The sequence below is a fragment of the Manacus candei genome, unplaced genomic scaffold (genome assembly GCF_025592945.1).
Source record: "Manacus candei isolate 608988 ecotype Guabito, Panama unplaced genomic scaffold, ASM2559294v1 h1tg000003l, whole genome shotgun sequence".
Taxonomy (NCBI): Eukaryota; Metazoa; Chordata; class Aves; order Passeriformes; family Pipridae; genus Manacus; species Manacus candei.
In genome coordinates this window covers 19674362-19694751 of record NW_026138051.1, presented here as the reverse complement: position 1 = coordinate 19694751, position 20390 = coordinate 19674362, and the positions used below count along the sequence as shown (strand labels likewise).

The 20390-nt window shown below is 47.6% G+C and overlaps 1 protein-coding gene across 5 annotated transcripts in view; it reads right to left on the bottom strand.

Annotated features, from left to right (window-relative positions):
* Window positions 1–1641: 1641 nt before the first annotated feature.
* NEXMIF (neurite extension and migration factor) overlaps window positions 1642–20390 on the bottom strand; it is a 174517-nt gene continuing 155768 nt past the window's right edge. For all 5 annotated transcript variants that reach the window (XM_051790275.1, XM_051790254.1, XM_051790243.1 and 2 more), the window contains 2 exons: window positions 17418–17542; window positions 1642–13791 (listed from right to left, as the gene is read on the bottom strand). In XM_051790275.1, coding sequence (XP_051646235.1) covers window positions 9503–13791; window positions 17418–17493 — 4365 coding nt within the window. In that variant the 5' untranslated portion in view covers window positions 17494–17542 and the 3' untranslated portion in view covers window positions 1642–9502. The remainder of the gene's footprint in view (window positions 13792–17417; window positions 17543–20390) is intronic.

Here is a 20390-nt window from a genome sequence, read left to right as displayed (position 1 = left end):
CTGCAGAAAGCACAAGCTTGCAACAGGGTCCCCAAGGAATGTTTTTGAGCAACATAACCCTGATTTTGGAGACAACCTGCAGTAATAGCTCAGAGAAACATCAGCCTTCCAGGTTTCTCAAAGCCCTGATCACCCTGGCCTTGGACACTTCCAGGGATGGGGCAGCCCAAGCTTCTCTGGGCAACCTGTGCCAGGGCCTCCTCACCCCCACTGTAACAAATTTCTTCCTTAGATCTAGTCTGAATCTACCGTCTTTCAGTTTAAAACCATCATCCCTTGTCCTATGGCAACAGGACCTGCTAAAAAATCTGTCCTCAAGACTTGCACTATGGAGCTGGAACTATTTCCAGTCATGGGATTGATGCCATATAGGATAGACCAGATGGGTTTGGTGGCCATGGGCTTGGCCAGTCCCTCTACATGTTTTACTGACTGGTGAGCAAACCCTTCTAGGACCAGGTCAGGTTCAGTCCTTAAGCTGAGCTGCCCATGGGCTTCCCTGGCCAACAGCCCCCCCCCAGCACTCGCCCCACTCGCTGCTCTGGGCTCCTGACATCTTACACAAGGTGTTATTAAACTGTTAGAGAGTGTCCAAAGGAGGGCAATGAAGACGGTGCAGGACCTTGATCTGAAGCCGTGTGAGGACACTGAGGGCACTTGGTGTGTTCAGCTGGAGCAGAGGAGACTGAGGGGAGACCTCACTGCAGTTCCAACTGCCTGGGCAGGGGCAGAGGAGGGGCAGGGACTGAGCTCTGCTCTGGGGGGACCAGGGACAGCAGCCAGGGAATGGCTGGAGCTGTGTCAGGGCAGGCTCAGGTTGGATCCCAGGAAAAGGTTCTTCCCCCAGAGGCTGGTTGGGCACTGGGCAGTGGGCACAGCCCCAAGGCTGCCAGAGCTCCAGGAGGGTTTGGATGATCCTCTGGGGCACAGGGTGTGACTCTTGGGGATGGGCCTGTGCAGGGCTGAGGGTTGGACTTGATGATCTTTGTGGGTCCCTTCCAGCTCAGCACATTTTGGGATTCTGTGAAGACAGAGGGATCTGCATGACTGGCAGAAGCACCGAAATCCTGTGCCCATTTTTACTCACCTGAAACCCTCCTGGGAACAGGCAGCTTGTGTGTGAGATACCAGCTCTGCTTTGGGGGATCATTTCCCAGCCCCTTGCCAAGGGATCCAGTTGCTGGACACGGTGTCCATGTCCTGCTTTCTGCTGGCAGGGCTTGGAACACCCCAGCCGGAACTAATGCCTCTCCTCCCTCCACATTGTTGCTATCAACATTGAGGGCTAATGAAAGGAACAGTCATTTTTAAAACAAGTAATTTTTGTGCCTTTTCTATAAGAAAATGAAGACAGTGGCATTTCACTGCACCCACCTGCTCCTTCCCAGGGAAAGGCCAGTCTGGGGGTACTTCCTGGCACTGCTGGGATTCTGCCAGGATGGGGAATCCACTCCCCCAGCACTGGGGGCTGGGAAGAGCATCCCCTTCCGACAAGCCCAAACCCATCTCTGCGCCCTGGGAAGGCAAAGTGTTAACTCTGTGTTGACTTGAAGTTTCCATTTCTCAATTAAAAACCGATTCCTAATATTCAATAAATGGCAGTTTTAATTTCTTCTTCATACATGATCTTAAAATGAGATTTTTAATTTTTTTATTTATTCCATAAACAATATAACAAAACTCAGCAAGTTAACAATATGACGTTTTCACCATACAGAGTCAGTCACAAATATTTAAAACCTTTGCAACAAGAACAACAAAACCCAAAATATTACAAGAATAATTTACAAGAGGATCTATAAAACAGCAAAGCGCTCACAAATTTTCCAGTTTCCTTTACACAATATCACTACACTCTTTCACAACATTTCTTTTTATTACAAAATTCCCAACAAAAGTTTAATTTTTTTCTTTGTATTTTGGTTTTTAAAACCAGAAACTTTTAAGTATACATCCTTTTATTAACACCCGAAGGTGCAAAAAAAGGGAAACCTCACACATACAAACACTTCACAGCACTTTTCTAAGAAAAATATACACTTACAAAATATTTTACAAATTGGCACACTTAAAAATATACAAGATTTTGTAGGCGTCTTAGAGTGATCCTTAAGAATTATACTTCAATTGACTCTACAGAATATTTATAAAGCTTATTCTAAAAGAAAAAAGGCAAATCATTTCCAAACATGTTAAAATTGCAGTGTAAAATGTGGAACAGAAATGGATATGTTACATTCATAAAAAGGGCCATTTAATAGTTCTTAAATGCTCAAGGGGGGGATAAAAGTTTTCTTTAGCACCATAAAACAGGAGCAACTTCCTAACGAGGTGCCTCTAGTTCTATGGAAGGGACTCAAGGAGCAGTACATTCACATCTCTGGAGGCAGCAGTCGAGGCGCCCGGCCGGCGCCGGGGCAGCGGAACAGAGCAGCTCCTTGGATTTCTACCCTGCTTCCCACCGGGAGTAAGAGACAAAAGGAGTTTCACTGGTACCTTGGTTTCTTTTTTGTGTGTGTGTGGTTTAGTCTAGGTTTAAGTCTTCCCTTTGTGCTTTTGAAGTGGACGTCTGTCTGTCTAGCTAGCGAAGGGTAGTGAAAAGACCAATTTGATTTCTCGTTTCCTTTTGCACCAAGTGTTTAAAGGCTCAGTAAACGTGTCTGGCAACCCAAGCATCCTGCGAGATGGAGGGAATCCTCCTGCTTCACATCCCAATTCCCTTAGATGGCTGTTACTCCACTGTCATTAGTGTCACTTGTTTACCTGAGAAACAGATTTGAAAAGCCTTGCTTCTACCACAGACATTGTACTTTGTTTATTTTATATATTTTTCTTTTTTTTTTTTTTTGCATTATTTCACACGCTGAAGAGCTAAAGAGGCACATTCTCAGACAGATGTCAGCGGCTTGAACCTGCAACCTCCACTGGGCCCCCTGGGAGCTGCACAGGCAAATCCAACACATCGAGTTGAGAAAAGACCGAGGGCCTGATCCTGCACCAACCGAAGTCCACGCACCTGCATCTCTTCTCACTTACACTGACTTCAAGGGAGTTTTTCTTGGGATTTGACATCACCAGCCATCCAGGAAAGCACTTGTGGAGCCAGAGCCCCGGGAGCAAGCTCCTACCTAAGTGCTTTGCTAGATTGGGAGCTTAGGGAAAGAACGTGGTCCAGCAGGTAAAGGATGACGATGCTTCAAACATCTTTATTTTGGTTCATGGCTCCTTTGAGCCATAATGCCAAAAAATTAACAGCAATCCTGACTTTTTAAAAGAGCAAACAGAGCAACAATGGTTTCTCAAAGCAACCACGGCCAGGCTGAACCAGCCTTGGCTTTTCCTTTCCAAGCAGTCAGATGGCACAGTGTGGATAGGACAACCCTGTGGCTGCCCCTGCCCTCCTTCTCCTCCTCCTCCTCGTCCTCCTCCCAAAATGCCTGGCTACCTCTGGTCTGCAAGTCATTATTCTCAAGACATTTTTCAAAAACATCCACCCTCTTATGCTTAGAAAAAGAAAAGCAAGATGTAAACCTGGTAAGATTATTTTTTTAAATAAAAACCCAGTAGGTTTTTATTGGATCCCCATCAGTGATATTTTTCTATTTACAAAACCTCTCTAAGCAAGTGTGTCCAGCAAATGATGGCCGTGGGGTGGGCTGGCTCCTGCTGAGCTGCTGCAGGGTTTTGTTCTGCAGGACATCTCTGCCCGGCACAGAGAACGGATCTTTTCCCAGACCCTGGGAGAGCCACACCCCATGGGACAGCGGGGAGTGCCACCTTCCCCTGCTCTCAGGCAGCTCCTGCTCCAGCTCCGAGGTAGGCAAGAGCCAAGGGCTCGAGCTGTGCTGCCCTGTGTTGTTCTCCTCTTGGACAGACTTTATGACCATGCTTTGGAAGCAGATGGTTTCTGCTTTTTAATGTCACTGCCAATTTTAAGCCCCCCAAACCCAGGAGAGCAGCACTGCCCACACCAGTGCTCGGTGGGACACGTCGGAGTAGAAGTGGAATGATAAAGTAGAAAAGATGCTGCAGAATAAACATCTTTTGTGTGGCTTGGCTTTGTTGCCCCAGCCAGGAGCCCAACTTGAAGGTGTGAGAAGGATGGAAGTTTCACTGGGAGCAGGCAAGAGGCTGGGCCAAGAGGGGAGCCAGTGCAGGCAGGCACAGGGAGCCCTGGGACGTGGGCAGGGATGGATGGGACCCACCTCCCAGTCCTGCCACAACTGTGAGCTGCGCCACGAGAAACAAAAATGTACCAAGAAAGGCAAATGGAAAATAAGAGCCTGTACAGTAAGGGACAAGGCAAAGGAGGGGAGTGATGAAAACCTTGAGGTAGCGATAGGCAGGTGGTGATGAATTCTAGGAAAACACACTTCCAGCTCTTCAAGGAGTTAGTTAATAGGATCCCCTGGGAAGCTGCCCCCAGGGACAAGGGAGCAGAACAGAGCTGGCAGATCTTTCAGGATGTTTTCCATAGAGCACAAGGGCTCTCAATCCCCAGGTGTAAGAAACTGGGCAAGGCAGGCAAGAGACTGGCATGGCTGAGCCAGGACCTGCTGGTCCCAACTGAAGGGCAAGAGGAAATGCACAGGCAGTGGGAGCAGGGACAGGTATCCTGGGAAGAGTATTGGGATGCTTCCAGGTTGTGTAGGGATGGGGTGTGGAAGGCCAAGGTGCAGATGGAGCTGAACTTGACACGAGATGTAAAGAATAACAGGAAGGGCTTCTACAGACTGAAAAGGAAGGGTCAAAGAAGGTGTAACGTGACTGGCAAACGGGTACCAATAGATGAGAAGGCTGAGGCAACCTCTCTTCCCACCATCCTTGAGTGGATGAACCACAGGACAGGGACTACAAGAGCAAAGTCCCTCCCATTGTGAGAGAAGATCAAGTTTGTGATGACCTGAGGAACCTGAACGTACATAAGTCTATGGAACCTGATGAGGTGCATCCCACAGTCCTGAGGCAACTGGCTGATGTAGCTGCCAAGTAGCTCTCCACGGTATCTAAAAAGTCATGACAGTCAGGTGAAGTCGTGGAGAATGGGAAAAGCAAAACATTTCACCCATTCTGAACAAGTATAAAAAGTAGGACCCTGGGAACGACCGACCTGTCAGCCTGGGAGGATCATGGAACAGACCCTCCCAGAAGCTCTGCTGAGGCTCCTGGAGGACAAGGAGGTGATTTGGGACATCTTGTACAGCTTCACCACAGGCAAGTCCTGCCTGTCCAACCTAGTGGCCTTCTCTGATAGGGGTGACTCCATCAGTGGACAAGGGAAGTGCTACAGATGTCATTTATCTGGACTTCTGTAAGGCCTTTAAACAGTCTCCCACAGCACCCTTCTTTCTAAACTGGAGAGGGATGAGTTTGATGGATGGACTGTTCAGAAGACGAGGAACTGGTTGGATGATCACATCTCAACAGCTCAATGTCCAATGGATATTAGTGACCAGTGGTGTCCCTCAGGGGTCCATACTGGGACCAGTACTGTTCAGGATCTTCACCAATGATGCAGACAGTGGGAACGAGTCACCCTCAGCAAGTGTGCAGATGACACCAAGCTGAGCAGTGTGGTTGACACACCTGAGGGACAGAGTGACAACCAGAGGAACCTGGCCAAGCTCGAGAAGGGGGCCCATGGGAAACTCATGAGGTTCAAGACAGCCAAATAAGAGGTGCTGCAGCGGGGATGGGGCAATCCCTGGGATCCACACAGGCTGGGGGATGAAGGGATTGAGAGCAGCCCTGCTGAGAAGGACCTGAGAAAGAAATTTTTTATGAGGGTGGTGAAACACTGGCGCAGGTTGCCCAGAGAAGCTGTGAGTGCCAGGGATGGCCCTGGGAGCATTCAAGGTCAGTCACACAGAGCTCTGAGGAACCTGGTCTAGTCAAAGATGTCCCTGATCATTACAGGGGGGTTGGACTAAATGACCTTTAAAAGACCCTTTCAACCCAAATATCCCACAAAGATCAAAAGGGAAGAGGGTAAATGGTTGGCTCAGGACAATTTCCAAATTTTGAGGTCAAGTAGCAGAGGGATGACTTCGTCAAACCCTGGGAAGGACCACTGCCACACCATAAGGGACCCAGGCTGTTTAACAGAGATTTTTGGGGTGGAGATGGGATGACCACCAAAGATGGCAGTGAAATCAGAGCAGCAGGAATAAGAGAGCAACAAGGCAGCTGGTATTTGTGACTATCATCGTCCTGAAACACCGACCTGGGTTTTCACAGATCGTCGAGAAATATAAAATAGTCGATATCTTTTATGCCTGATCTTCATGCCCTATTGCACACTTCTCAAATGCAATAAATATTGCTATCCAGTCCTGTACAAGGTGTTTTATTACAAGTCCCATATTCATAACATTAAGCATAACAAGCACAGTGCAGGCAAGGTGAAATGTGCTTTCAAATGCTGGGTTTGGGTGAAAAAGGTCTGTGCCACATCCCAGCCCTGGACTTGACCTGTCTCCATAAAAGCAGCAGCCAGAACATCTCAAAGAAGGGAGCTGCCAGCCCCTCATCCTGCAGCACGTGGGACGAACGCTGAAAAAAAGGGATGTGCCAACACCACAGCAGTGGTTGGAGCTTGTAGTATCTGATGAGCCTACGAATAGAAAAGAGCTGCTGGGAGTGGGGAGAGCGTGACGGCTGCAGGCAAGCCGAGCACCCAGGGATGGAGCCCTACCTCAGCTCTTGTCTCCAAAATAAATCCTGAGCATCTTCTGGATCTCCCTCCTGGAGCCAGAGCTGGGGTGGGACACTGCACCCTGTGAGATACCCAGGGACTACTCTCATCCAGAGCAACTCACTCTGGGCAATGCCAGCATTTATTCCAAGAAAAAAATGAACTTAAAGGATGGGGCTTCTAAATACTATTTTTTTTCAGAGTTCGTTCTTTCATCTGTTAAATAAAGCACAACACAACTGCCGAGCTTTTCTCTTTGGGATCACAGAGCTGAGCCTCAGCTACACCTCAAGACCTGCAAGCGCTGGAAACATTTTGATTCAAAACAAAACTCTGCATCTCCACTTTGATTACGAGTGCTCGCTCTGGTTTTTTTACTAAACTAACTTCAACCAATTCTGCTGCTTTGCCTTGCACGTGGGTGGAAACAAACCTCCTAGTAAGGAAACCTGAGCCTAGTCCTGCCCTCGTGGGACACCATCTCTGCTTGCAACCACATCGGCAACGTGATCTCTCCCACTGCTTTATTAAGGTTCCTCTTCCTCATCAGTTTTCTATTGCATATCATGTCCAAGCCTCGCATCCCTCTGCTCCCAATCGCTCCCAGTTCGCAGGGCTCTTGCATATCAAGGTTTTTCATAAGAAATCAGCAGCAAAACTCACAGGCTCTCAGTTGCACAAGGAAAATAGATATTGGTTGGGTTTGTTATTCTCGTGGAGGGCGAGGGTGTGGTGAGTAGGGTTACAAATAAGGCCTTTTGAGAATACATTTAGCATTCAATACTTAACGCTGTCTTAATAAAGTCCAGTCATGGATGATCCGGCCCTGATTGGTGAGATCACAAATAGCTCCGTTGGTTTTTTTTTTTTTGATGAAATGAGTCAAAGAAAAGGTTAGGTAGGAGTTGTATTTAAAATGAATTACTTTGCTTCTGAAAGTTCAAACTATATTGGCATTGCAAGGTTAGACACTGAGGAAACACCAAAGCTATGATGGGAGAGCGCTTCTGACAGGCTCTGCATCGAAAATGTTTGAGAAACTACTCAAAGGAAAAGTAAATAGCAATCAATGGATGAAATGTATTAGTTCTGTTTTTATACCTATTTTAGAATTTATCCCAGGTTCTTATAAAATATATAAAACTGAGATACAAAGAATTAGCAATGTAACTTTGCATTTCAAATGATCTTCAGCTACAGGTTTTGCTTTAAGAAAACAGATACTTGAAAAGCAGCTGTTCTGTAGTCTCTAGATGCAGACACTTGAGTTCCTGGCAAACTTACCGTCAGTGGTTTTCTGAACTCCTCCACCATTGCAACTCTCTCCTAGAATTAAACTCAACATTTCACTATTAAGTTTATCCGCTCGTGGTTTCAAAGAGAGGATGTTACCATTTCCCAGCATCGGTTTCAAAGTTCCTTTTTCCTCCCCCCCCCCTTTTTTTTTAGATTTTTCTCTTTTTTTTTTTTTTTTTTTTTTTTCCCTTTATGAGCTTTAAACCACAGGGTGAATCCATGAAATGAGGTAAGTAAATTTGGCACACTTTTAGTCATGTCCATAAAACTTTTGGTAAGTTGTATCAGTGAACAAGATCGTTTTCATCGTGAGTTACAGGTGCTTTCGAAGGGGGGTGGTTAGTACTTAACAACTGGAATGTTTCTAGTAAAACCAAAAAGCATAGCTGCAGAAAACACTCACAACCCAATGTTGATAGAGAAGTAAAAATATATACAATACAGTCACTTGTTCATAGTTTGGCACAATTTTTTGTTGTTGTGGGTAATAGTGCATAAACTACTGTACAACAGTATGACTTTTAAAACAGTCTTTCACAGAGAATACCAGATTAGGTTTGCTTTCAAATAATAAAATTCCCACAATTTCAAACTCTTCATTTCAGCACTTACATTTCAACAGACCACAAGGCAGATTTCGAAAAGGAACCGACGGGAAAAAAAATAAACCCAACTGAAAAAGAAATGGTAAGAAAAGAACCAAACATCAACCGTCTTTCTAGAAAAGGGAGTCTCTTCTTCAAATACAGGAAAACCCAAAAATGTTGTTTCTGCTTTAAGAAGAATGGAGTCTGATTCCCTGCAGGAAAAAATCAAACATTTGATGCCATCTTAGTTAGCTCGTCTGGAGTCACCACGACGGAGCGAACGCGCTAGAGGCGGGCGGGTAGAGAAGATGCAGCTTTAGATGATGCAGGTTAGGAGATACAACAGCAGAGGGGGCCAGAAAGCACTCAAAAATTGCCACGTGAAGCTCAATTAGGAACGAGTTCTCATTTGCAAAGTAAAGAGCCTTTAAGTTTCGAGATCTTGGCTTTTGGATGCAGAACCTCTTTTTTTTTTTTTTTGTGGTTTATTTTTTACAAAATGTTCCAAAAAAAAAAAAAAAAGTCTTTCCTCGTCAAAATCATTAAAAAGAGCGTGTAATCATGTTTTTTTTTGTTTTTGTTTTTCCCCAATAAATAAGTAATTAAAAACTGAAGAAGCCAAACAGCAGAAAAGAGTAGCCTTGTTAGTTTTTTTAACCCCAGCCAAGCCAGAAAATTGGTCATTCTTTTAGGTAGCTTGCAAGTCATAAGTATTTTCATGCATTTAAAAATAATAATAAAAAACCAACCAAACAAACAAAAAAAAGGAAACCAACCCCAAAACCAAAACCAACCAAAACTGTAAAAGGGGAATGTCTTTTTTTTTTTTCATGCAACTTTTGCTTTCAGGAAGGAAAAACTGAGGAACAGCGGGCCTAGCAGGTGGGAGGGAGGTTAGGGGCATTCCAGCCAGTTTGGTGCAGCATTACCTCAGTTTCTCAAAAGCAGCTGTCACGGGTGGGTCCTTGTGGGGCTGTTCGCGGTCCGTCCGCTTGATTTTACAGTTCTCATCCCGCAGTGATTTCGAACTGGATTTATGACGGTAGAGTTTTTTATGGGTAGGTCCATTATTGCCTAAAGTGCTCAGGTTACTATAGTTTTTATCAAAAAAGGGAGCGTGAATGTCCGTGGTGAACCCGGTTGAGCAGTTGGGGCGACCGGGGTCGCAGGTTGCGGCTTTGCTGTTTTTGCTTGAGCCCTTGTTGTTTGACTTGTGGTTCTTCGCCGCCCCCGGCGAGCCACCGTTCGCCTTCTTCTTCGACTCTTGGGACGTCCCTGCCAAAATTTTAAGAGTTTTCAGTTTCAGGCTGTTGGACTCTGGTGACCGGAATATGTCTGGAACACTGTTGTGGCTGACAGGCCCCCACAAGGGCTCGATGGAGGCCATCATAAACCTCTGGACATCAGCCATTCCTGACGCGATGTTGGACAGGATGTTGGAAGGTTCCTCAAACTCCCTCTGATCGTCGTCCAGGAGGCTGGTGGCGTTGCCCAGGCTGGGTTCTGACCAACCTGTGCCCCCCTCTTTTCCCAGTGCCCACTCTCCAGAGAGCCCATTGTGCTTGCCCAGCTTCACCCCGGCCGGGCCGCAGTGCTGAGTGCCCTCGGCCAGGCCCTTGGTGGCCGTGGCCACCGTGCTCAGCTGAGGGACTGCCCTGACACCAACAGCCGGAACCTTCTCACCGTTGACTCCCGCTGCATTTTTCCCTTTCCTGGTGGATTTGGGTGCCTGCCTGGAGTTCTTCCCTTGCGGCTTATCGGTTCCTTTGTTGGTTTTGGGCGATTTTTTCCGGGTGACTTTCTGGGAAGAGCTTTGGTTTGTACCCACATTCTTGCTGGATGAACTTTTCCTCTTTGATTTTGACACTTTGCTATTGGTGCTAATTTGACCAGATGGCTCATTAAATGTTGACAAGCATGGACTCTTTTCGAGAAGGCTGACAGAATCTTCATCGTTGAACATATGGAACTGGAACTGGTGATTATTTAAAGCAAACCCATTATCTGCCTGATCCTCGGTCTGTAGGACCCCACAGTTCCACTTGACCTTCTCGGAGCTGTTGAGGGCAGCCTGGGGGCTCTCCTGAAAGCCCTTCAGGGTGCCCAGAGGCTTGGCATCGGAGCCAGCTATCTGCGGGGACAGGTTGGGAGTGTCCGGAGGGGACATCTCCGAAAGCGACGACTGGCGGAACCTATCAGGCGTGAAGTTGGAAATGTCTAAAAGGTCCGTGGACTCCTTCAAAGGGGTGATTTCATCTATGCTCTGCTGGATCACTAACTTGGGACTGCAGTGGGCCAAGAAATCATCATTAATATCATCCTCGCCGTCCTTTTCACAAGACTTTAAACTTAAAGAACTGTAATTACTAGAACTAACTGACAATGAACCCACTGAATCAAAACTAATGAGCCTGCCATCATCTGTACTTAGTGTACCTCGTTGGAAATGAAAGCGCCCCTCTCCATTATTAAAATGACATGACTGATAAGAATCATCAGACTGCACTTGTTGGCTATCCGGCATGTAATTTTTTTGGTATAGCAATTTGCCGCTATTCAGATTGACTTGAGTGTACCCAGAGGCAGGGAGCCCATCCGTGCCTGGGGTGCCGCCGCTGCCGAACTCGCCCGGCAGCCCGGCTGCCTCCGGCAGGTCGCCAGGGAAGTCCTGGCGGTCACCGCCAGCCTTGGCTGGCCACAGGCTGCCGAAGCTGCTCTGCTCCATCTCCAAGTGGCTGGGCGACTGCTGCAGCTCTGACTCGGAGGGCGGGGAGAGCACACAGCTCTGCGCCGGCTGCAGGGCCGGGAAGGGCTTCTCTGGCCGGACGATGCTGGGGAGCGGGTGCTGCGGCTGCTCGGAGGGGTGCTGGGCGAAGTACGGGATACCCGTGTTGCTCGACAAATCCGAAGCATCTAACAACGTCTGCAGATACCCTCCAGGGATCAGGGGTACATTGGTGGTGATATTAGCAGATGGCAGAGGCTTGTCTGAAGAGGAGGTGGATGGTAGGAAAGGAGAATTTTTAGCAACCTTATCCTCGTGGCACTCCGGGAGATGGGAGCTGTCTGAAGCACAGGGACTGTTTTCGTCCTTCAGACGCGCTGCAGAGTCCTGGTTTTCCAGCGCTGGGGAGTCCTCCACTGTACTGGTAGCAGCTTTGATCTTCTTGCACTTCAACCTGGCCTCACTTTTGAATTTGATCCTGCGGAGCACTTTCCTTTCCGTCCCCTTGTGCTCCCGTTCCTGCGATTTGCATTTCACGGCGGCGATGCCCGTGATGTCGTGGACATGTAATCCGTTGGCACAGCTGGGGGTGGCGATGGCTAACGCCGGCAGCCCTTTCAGGCCCACGTCCTCCTTACTGCTGCAAGGCTGCTTGTGATCAGAGGAGCAAGAGCCCAGCTTGTTCACTGACTGCTCGATGGCTTTAATTCTTTGAATCCGGTGCCTGTTTGCTAGCTTGCATTTTCGCTTCCGTGGGTGAGGGAGGAACGAAGCATCTGAGCCGTTAAGATAGAAATTCTGCTTGTGGTAGAGAGACGATCTGAGCAAATCCAGCCGGCTCTGCTGCCTCTCCTGCCAGAAGCCCTTCAGTGGGGCCAGCTTCTTGTATTTGCTGAGCAGCTCCTCGTTCAGAGTAACAGTTGTCTCATTGGCATCCACTTTGCTGAGCTTCACCAGCATATGCTTCTCCCCTTTAAACCTGTTAATGATGATGTACTTGATGATCACGGGGGGCTCCTTGCGAGAGACTTTTCGCCGTTTCTTGGGGCACCATTCATCATCGTCCTCCTCCTTGGGCCCGTCTGGGAGCCACTCCTTCTTGTCCAGGATCTTCTCATTCTCGATGGAGTCCACATCGTACAGGTAGTCGTCGCTGTACCGCACTTTCCTCTTTGCCCGCAACCCGTAGTTCTGCTGGATGAAGGAGCCGGAGTGGTCCCGGGCCAGGTACCGGCTGCAGTCCTTGATGTCCCGCAGCACGTCGTAGGAGGACTCCGTGCAAGTGCTGTCATCACTGAACTCCCCAGAGTCCTCTGTGGAATTCACCGAGTCCAAGAAGTGGCTCCTCTTGGAGCCCACATACTGCACCATCTCTGTGCTGTTGCAAGATTTATTTAAGGCAGCTTTCTCCTCCTCCTCGCCATCCTCTTCCTCGCCATCCTCCTCCTCCTCCCCCCAGATGATGCCTTCCTCAGATTTGAATTGAGAGGGGTCAGTGGCACCGCTGGGCCCCCTTTTCAGGGTGCTCCTGCTGTCCCTTTTGGTGCAGTTGCTGAACACGCTGGGGAAGAAGTTGAACTGGGCATCCTCCTGTAGGGTGGTGGTCTTCTCCCGCACGTTGTCCTGGAAAGATTCATATCTAATCTTTAGGGAGCAGACATCACTTCCCAAGGTGGAATCATCATCGTCGAACATATAATTATCCACGTCTTCCTCAGAAAACAGATTCACAGAAAGCTCATTTTTGGAGCAGAGGTCAAGCAGCTCAATTTTACTTTCACTAATGAAAGATTCAAAATAGCCCCATTCCTGGTTGGGATTTGTTAGTAAAGGTTCCTCACCATTGCATTTGTCTAATAGTAATCCCTCGTAATAATTTTTCTGAGTGGGGTCCTCTGAATCACTGTCAGATTTTTCTGCATCTCTTTTGTCCGCTGCCCTCGATTTATGCATAGGGAAGCTTAAAAGCTGGTCTGAAAGCAGTTGATCCCCATATCTCATGGTTTCTCCTGTGCTCATGCAGTGAATCCCTATATCAGACACTGAACAGGTGTCATAATCCCTATTTATATCCCCCACTTTCAAGCTTATTCCCGGCTCTGCATCAATGCCGTCCTTGGATTCAATAAAGCAGCCCAGACAGGTCCGGCTCGGCTGCATCAGGCAGTCTCCCGTCAGCGCCGACATTCCTCCGGGCTCCATCATGGTGAACGGAGCCTTCTCGCAGTCGCCCGGCAGCGACCAGGAGCTCATGCCCTTGGTCACGCAGGACGTGAGGGAGATGGCGTGGGCGGAGGAGTCATCCGAGGCGTGCTCGGGGACATCCGTGAGCCGCAGCGGCGACGGGGGGCTCAGCAGGCAGGGCTTCTTGGCCGGCGGGGCTCGGTGGCACGCGTGGCTTTCCCTCGGCGCCGCGGTCAGGGCTGGGAACGGCACCGCGGCCTCGGCGGTGCTGCAAGGCCTCTCATCGCCGCCCAGGGTGTGTGACTCTGGGGGGAATAAGGAAGAGGGAGGGAGGAAAGCAAGAGAAAGAGAGAGGGGTTACTACCCTCGCAGGTCTGCTCGGGTTTGCCACCCCGCTCCCCTTCTCCCAGCGTTTGGTGGTGACTTTTCCCGACTGCTCCTTTGGGAAGCAGCACATGCCCTTCCCACGAGTGTGCAGTCCTTCCCTCCTGGATCCAATTAATGTGGTGATGTGCATGGAAGGGAGAGGTAAACACGCTCCCCTCTGCAGCCAGCTGGAAGAGGTACAAGAGTACGTTTGAAAAACCCAACCCATCCACTCTTCCCTCCTCGTATTCATACCGTTACCTGGATACTGCCTCTCAAACCTGACAAGGTTATTAAAAAACAAAACAAGCCTAATAAAAATGTTCCCATTAACATTGAAAAAAATTAACAGAAAAATAAGATTCTTAAAGAAACGAAGCATCCCCCCCGTGGTGCCTGAGCTTACACGCACCTGAGCTGCACTTCTGCTCCACAGACAGAAAGTTACAGCTGATTTTAAAAACCCAGCAGTCTTTTTGTCACTGTCCATGCCAAGGGAAGGCAGAAGATTACACAGAGTTTAAAGCAATTATTGTTAGAATTATTGTGAGTTATGCCATTCTTCCCTTATCTGTAAAAATACCTTTCTAATAATGTAAGGATTTTTTTTAACCTAAGGATTTTTGTAGTTTTACCTCGTCGGGCTCTTTTATGGCAGAATAAAGTTATGAATGCACTTTTATCTGACTTCTGGCTCAACGGACGATATGACCCTTGAAATTTAAATACGACGTCTTTTCATCCACGAACACGCTCTGATATCTCTGTATTAAAAATATATATTCCAATGAGTGCATTCATCCCAGCCAGAGACCTGTGCCGACTCCGAGCCCAGGGCCTTTGTCATGGCTCATGTCTTTCCTTTTTGGTGGCTCCACTGAAGGCAGAGGCAGGAGAATGGAAGCAACGAGGCTTTCCAAGGAGGGACAAACGCTTTAAACCACAACCAGAGCACTAGGATATGGCATTAAATGGGGTATCCAAAGGGATTTGGCTGCTGCAACCCCTCCACAAGTGCTTTTATTCCCAACTCAAAGGAAAGCAAGTCTCTTGAATCTTTGGCAGTCTGGGAAGGGAAGGTCTGTGTAGGCACATGTACCATGGCCATGATGGAAAACCCACCGAGCAGAGCAAGTGGGCAGGATGGAAAGGAACAGGATGTGATGGAAGGAGTGGGATTCCTGCCCGTGCCAAGTGTAAAACTTAGAGGAGATCAGAAATCCCCCAATCCCATCCCCAAAGCAGTTTTGTGCTGTGAGGGCCTTAGGGATGGACTCCACCAGTGAAGCCCAAAGTACAAGCTGCAGCCAGAACCACCCAGTGCTCTGAGGACTTTAAACCACTTTCCAAAGACTCCATAAATCCAACCAGAAGTGCAATGTAAGCATCTTCGACATGCACGACTTGTAAAAGACCAGCCTGGCTTGCTTGAAAAGGGTTAAAAAAAAAAAAGAAATAAATAAAAAAGCTGATTTTTGAGTCCCTCCCACCAGTTTTCAGATGAGAAATGCAGAGGTGGTATCTTTTTCCTTAAGCACCAAAACAAATTAACCAGTGCAGTTCCACTTCAGAAGTAAAATAAAATAAAAATCAGCTTGGAGCTGACAGGAAGCATGGAAAATTTGAGGATAAAAGAAGAATGTCTGTGAATGCTGTAAGACTCAAAGAAGGGGGAGGCAGAAAGCTGAAATTCAATCTGGAATGCTGCAGTCAATAGGCAGAGCTGCTATTATATAAAATAAACTGTCTCTGGGTGTTTCTTTAGGTTTATACTTGTGTGAGTGAACTTAACTCTTTTGAAATACAAATGCCAAAACTTGATTTTCTAGGGCTCCGTATTGGCCTAAAGTCAGGCGTATGTTCAACTGATGCTCCAAAAGAGTACAGCTCACACAGAGAAAGCTGAGAGGCAAAAACACTCTTCCTAGTTTAACTCAACATCCACCCAAAAGCACATGGGCAAGGGGAGGTGGTGGCACCAGAGTGCTGGCTCACTGCTTTGGATTCAGCACCAACTCCTACACACCAAGGTTTAAACTGGAAGTTTAAACTGACAGAGGGGAGGTTTAGATGGGATATTGGGAAGGAATTCCTGGCTGTGAGGGTGGGGAGGCCCTGGCACAGGTTACCCAGAGAAGCTGTGGCTGCCCCATCCCTGGGAGTGTCCAAGGCCAGGTTGGACAGGGCTTGGAGCAACCTGGGATAGTGGGAGGTGTCCCTGCCCATGGCAGGGGGTGGGACTGGATGGGCTTTAGGGTCCCTTCCAACCCAAACTGTTCTGTGATTCTATGTCTAATTAAAGCACTTTTTAAGCCCTGTTTAGTTGAATACCATGGATGTGGTATCAGGTTCTAGAAATCACCCCTCCTTACTGAGCAGGGAAGCACTGATTTTACTGTCCATGGGATCAGACAAGGAGATCATGGCTAGAAAATCCCCTTGCAGCTTCAGCAGCTCCAGCAGCTGTGGATTTACTGTGTGTAGTCAGGAAGGAGACAGAAACCTCCCAAATTATACCACCAGCACGTGCTGCAGGGTCCCCACGGACACCTGTGTGTCTGGCGTTGCTCCAGGTTTTTGGTAATGGACAAGAACAACATTTGTCTCCACACACCTTGTTTGAAGCTGACAGAAGGACCTGAACATACAATGTGTCAGACAACCCTTGATATCTAACAGGATCAAATTTATATATAAATAAATATACATCTCAAGATTTATAGGCCAATAGAAAATGTAAAAAGCCATGAAATTAAACAGAAAAAATGCTTGGAGAGTGAAAATGTCAGGCTCTGCCTCCCCTCTGCATTTACTGTGGCCAGTGACTACAGTCCACATGACCTGAGAAACTGCTCAGAGGCGCATTTATTTCAATCAGGGTTTCAGACAGCTGAGCACTGTTACTTCTGATTAGTTATTTTGAAAGCAAGTCTGGAATCAATGGAATAGATACAAAGTTGGGCATTTTGGGCAGGCTGCTGGAAGGGGTTGATCCTTCCTCTCCAAAGCCAGTGACAGCTGGAATGACTTGGTGGTTCCCAGTGGCACCACTGTGTGTGCAGAAGAGAGGTTATGCAAGCTCAAAAGTCAAGCTTGCCTTCCCATGGGAAACAAACCATCCTGGTTTGCTTCTTCTACCCAATCTGTAATTGGCCCCACCTTGTAGGGACTAAGTATCCTCCAGTTAAATTTTGCTAATATTGGGTAGTGGGTTTATAACTGCTGAGAGAGGGAAAGATTCCCAACATACTAAGGGGCTACACAGTCCTGGATGATTTTTTTCCCCCTAAGAAACCAAACTAAAGTCTCTAATTCAAACTGTATGTGCACAGAAGCATTTCCAGCCACATCCATGCACAGGCAAAAGCAGTACTTGTTAAGACCTAAAAAGGTGTAGATTCATGGCAGGAGTGACACCTGTGCAGAAAACACCCATTTACCTCACTGCTCCACATTGCAGAGATACCCACAAACTGCTAAAATTAAACACACAGAAGGAATTAGGAAAATAAGTTGGCTTGCAAGTTGTCGCTGCTCCCTCATGTACCATAATTAAGTTCCTTACCATTTTCTTTCACCCCATTAATCAGGATAGTTTCTTGGTCTTCTGAGGCACAATCCTGCTCTTGTTGGTCATCCATCAATTTAACCTCTTTCTGTTCACTCCATGCCCCACTGCATCTGGCCAACCTGCACATTTCCAGAAACATAACCACAGTCAGTGCAATTCCCAGGACTGGCTCAAGGAACCGTGAATAAAAAATAACAACAATAAAACACAATAAAACACCCCCACACCACCTCACATGCTGCCCCTACCCCGATTTATTTAGGCTCTTGGATTGTCACTTTCCACTCCAAAAGCCAAGTCCAATGTATTCCAGTAAAGTTAAAATGTTGTGTATCACCATTTCCTCCCCCAAAGCCCTTCCCTAGAAGGTGGGGCAGTGCTTGGCACCTCTGCAGCACCTTTCACATCGCCCGAAACCGCTTTGCAAAGGCGCGTCAGCCCTGTCCAGCCAGGTGAGCTCACCCATCTCCAGAGGGATGAGTGGAGAGATGAAGAGAGGAGGACTCACCCCACTTCATCAACAGCAACTCTGCACTGGAGTTGGAAGAGAAACGCAGATACCCAAGTGACAACTGCTTGCCCTAGCTCTCAGCTACTGCTCTTCCAAGTGCTGCCAGCTGTGAAAAACTCCCCCAAAAAAGCAGGTGTTGGGGAAAAAATGTTTCTAGTCTCTTCATCATGAGAGCTCCACCCTCAGAAGCCTCGTTCCCCAGGCCCCTACAACTGCCTGCACTGTCCCCACAGGGTGAAGCTCCACCTCAAGTGAATGACCACCAGTCAAGGCTGACTGGACTTGATGGGACTTCATCAAAGCAATGAGATCAGGATCAAGCCCAGAATTTTCCCCGTCCTCCATTGAAGATCCGCCCACCCACTGAAACTCTGCCTGTGGAGAGGGAGCAGCTGTGCCAGAGTGATGTGTCTGAACCCTGGGCTCTGGTGGCACAGGACCCTCATCAGTGCTCTGACAGACAGAATTTCACCTCTTTGACTACAAATTCAAGTCAAAATCTATTTATTTTCTTCTGGCAACTCAAACTCAATTTTTTCTCTCTCACAGAACAGGTACAAGATTCAAGCACTGGTTTAGGTGTTTTTATGGTTTTTGGTTGCCTTTTTTTTTTTAAATCAACATTTGTCAATGTCTGCTGTTCCCACTGTACTCACTGGCCTGGGGTTCAGCAGCCAAACTTCATTCATATTCAGATTTGCAGTGAAGTCCTCTTAATTAACGTGAAATCTTTACAACCGCCTTAGTAAGTGAAACCTTCGCTGAACGTAAAGATGTTGTGACACCGAGAGTAAGATAAGAATAACAAGCATCAGTAACTCCATTCCTTTACATATTTAGAGGAATATTTAACTAACCCCAAGAGTTTTCCTTTGATGCAAATCCCCATTTCAAAGCCTTCCATGCCGGGCAGTTTGCTGTGGTAAGACCCCTCTCCTGCCCCCTCCCCACACCCCAGCTCCCACCACGGCCAGTAAAGCTGCAGCATCACTGTCGTGTTGGAACAGGAGCAGCTCGAAAAGCCAGAGCACAGATCAGAGTTATCTCCATGCAGCTTGGAGGAGATTAATGTCTGAGTGTGAAAGCTGCTCTGCGTCTTCCAGTGACAGGCTACAGCTCTGTGCCTCCCTGATAATATCTCCTGCCTATTAAATGTATATTAATTAATATAAATATTAATAAATTAAGTTTTTAAAATATCTATTAATGAAAATATTAATAAAATATCATAAGCCTCAGGAGAATCAGAGGATTCTCAGGAGACCAGAGACCACATGGACCAGTGTGGCTGCAGGGGAAGGGGCTGGTTGCTGCCTGAGGTATCCCAGAATGGTTTGGGCTGGAAGGGACCCTACAGACCATCCTGTTCCACCCCCTGCCATGGGCAGGGACACCTTTCACTAGCCCAGATTGCTCCAAGCCCCATCCAACCTGGCCTTGGACACTTCCAGGGATGGGGCAGCCACAGCTTCTCTGGGCAGCCTGTGCCAGGGCCTGCCCACCCTCATGGGGAAGAATTCCTTCCCAATATCCCATCTAACCCTGCCCTCTGGCAGTGGGAAGCCATTCCTCCTTTTGCTGTCACTCTGTGTCCCTGTCCAAAGTTCCTCTCCAGTCTTCTTGGAGCCCCTTTAGGCCCTGGAAGAGGCTCTTAGGTCTCCCTGGAGTCATGCAAAGTAAAAGGGGAAAGGCCTTACCATGAGAACAGCCTCAGTCCTAGAAAGGATGTGGAGTATGATCACCATTTAAATATTTAATGAGATTTATATCCACAGTATATCCACGTGGCAACATTTCAAGTATCTAAATATATAATGCACATCAGGACACTATGGAATTTTTCCTCCCTGGTCAATGTTTAACCCCCAGGGAGCAGGTTGAGGGGTGAAGGTTGATCCAGGGTTGCTGTAGAAAGGTTCATCTTACAAGTCAAGTCTCTGTTTATCAGTACAATGAGCTGAGACCTGCAGCTCTAAGCCCAGAAGCATCACCATCCTCTCTGCTGACCCAATTTTTGCTGAGTGTCCTGGTTTACAGTGATTTGGTGCAAAATGCCACAGGTGGCCTCTTTTCACCCCATAACACCATCATAGCCATGTTACAGTAATGGTCTGCAGTGAATAAAATACAGGACAAAAGCAGGAACAATAATTCTCTAATACTGTAAATTTGTCACTTCCAGCACACAAAACATCTCCAGGGAGAAAGCAACAGCATCAACACAAACCACCAGAGAGCTCCCCAAGGAAAGTCCCAAGCATCTGAAAGAATAAGATGGTGCCATCCTATTCCTGCAGGGATTTCCACCAGGGGAGGAGGGAGCAGGGTCCCACACATGGTTTCCATGCCTCTGCCTGCTCCTCTCTTGCTCTTTCAGTCCATGGGGTCGGTGGTCTGACTGGTTTGCAAACAGGTCCATGAGGAAGGCGTCTGCCTTTCCTTGGCTCTGATGGATA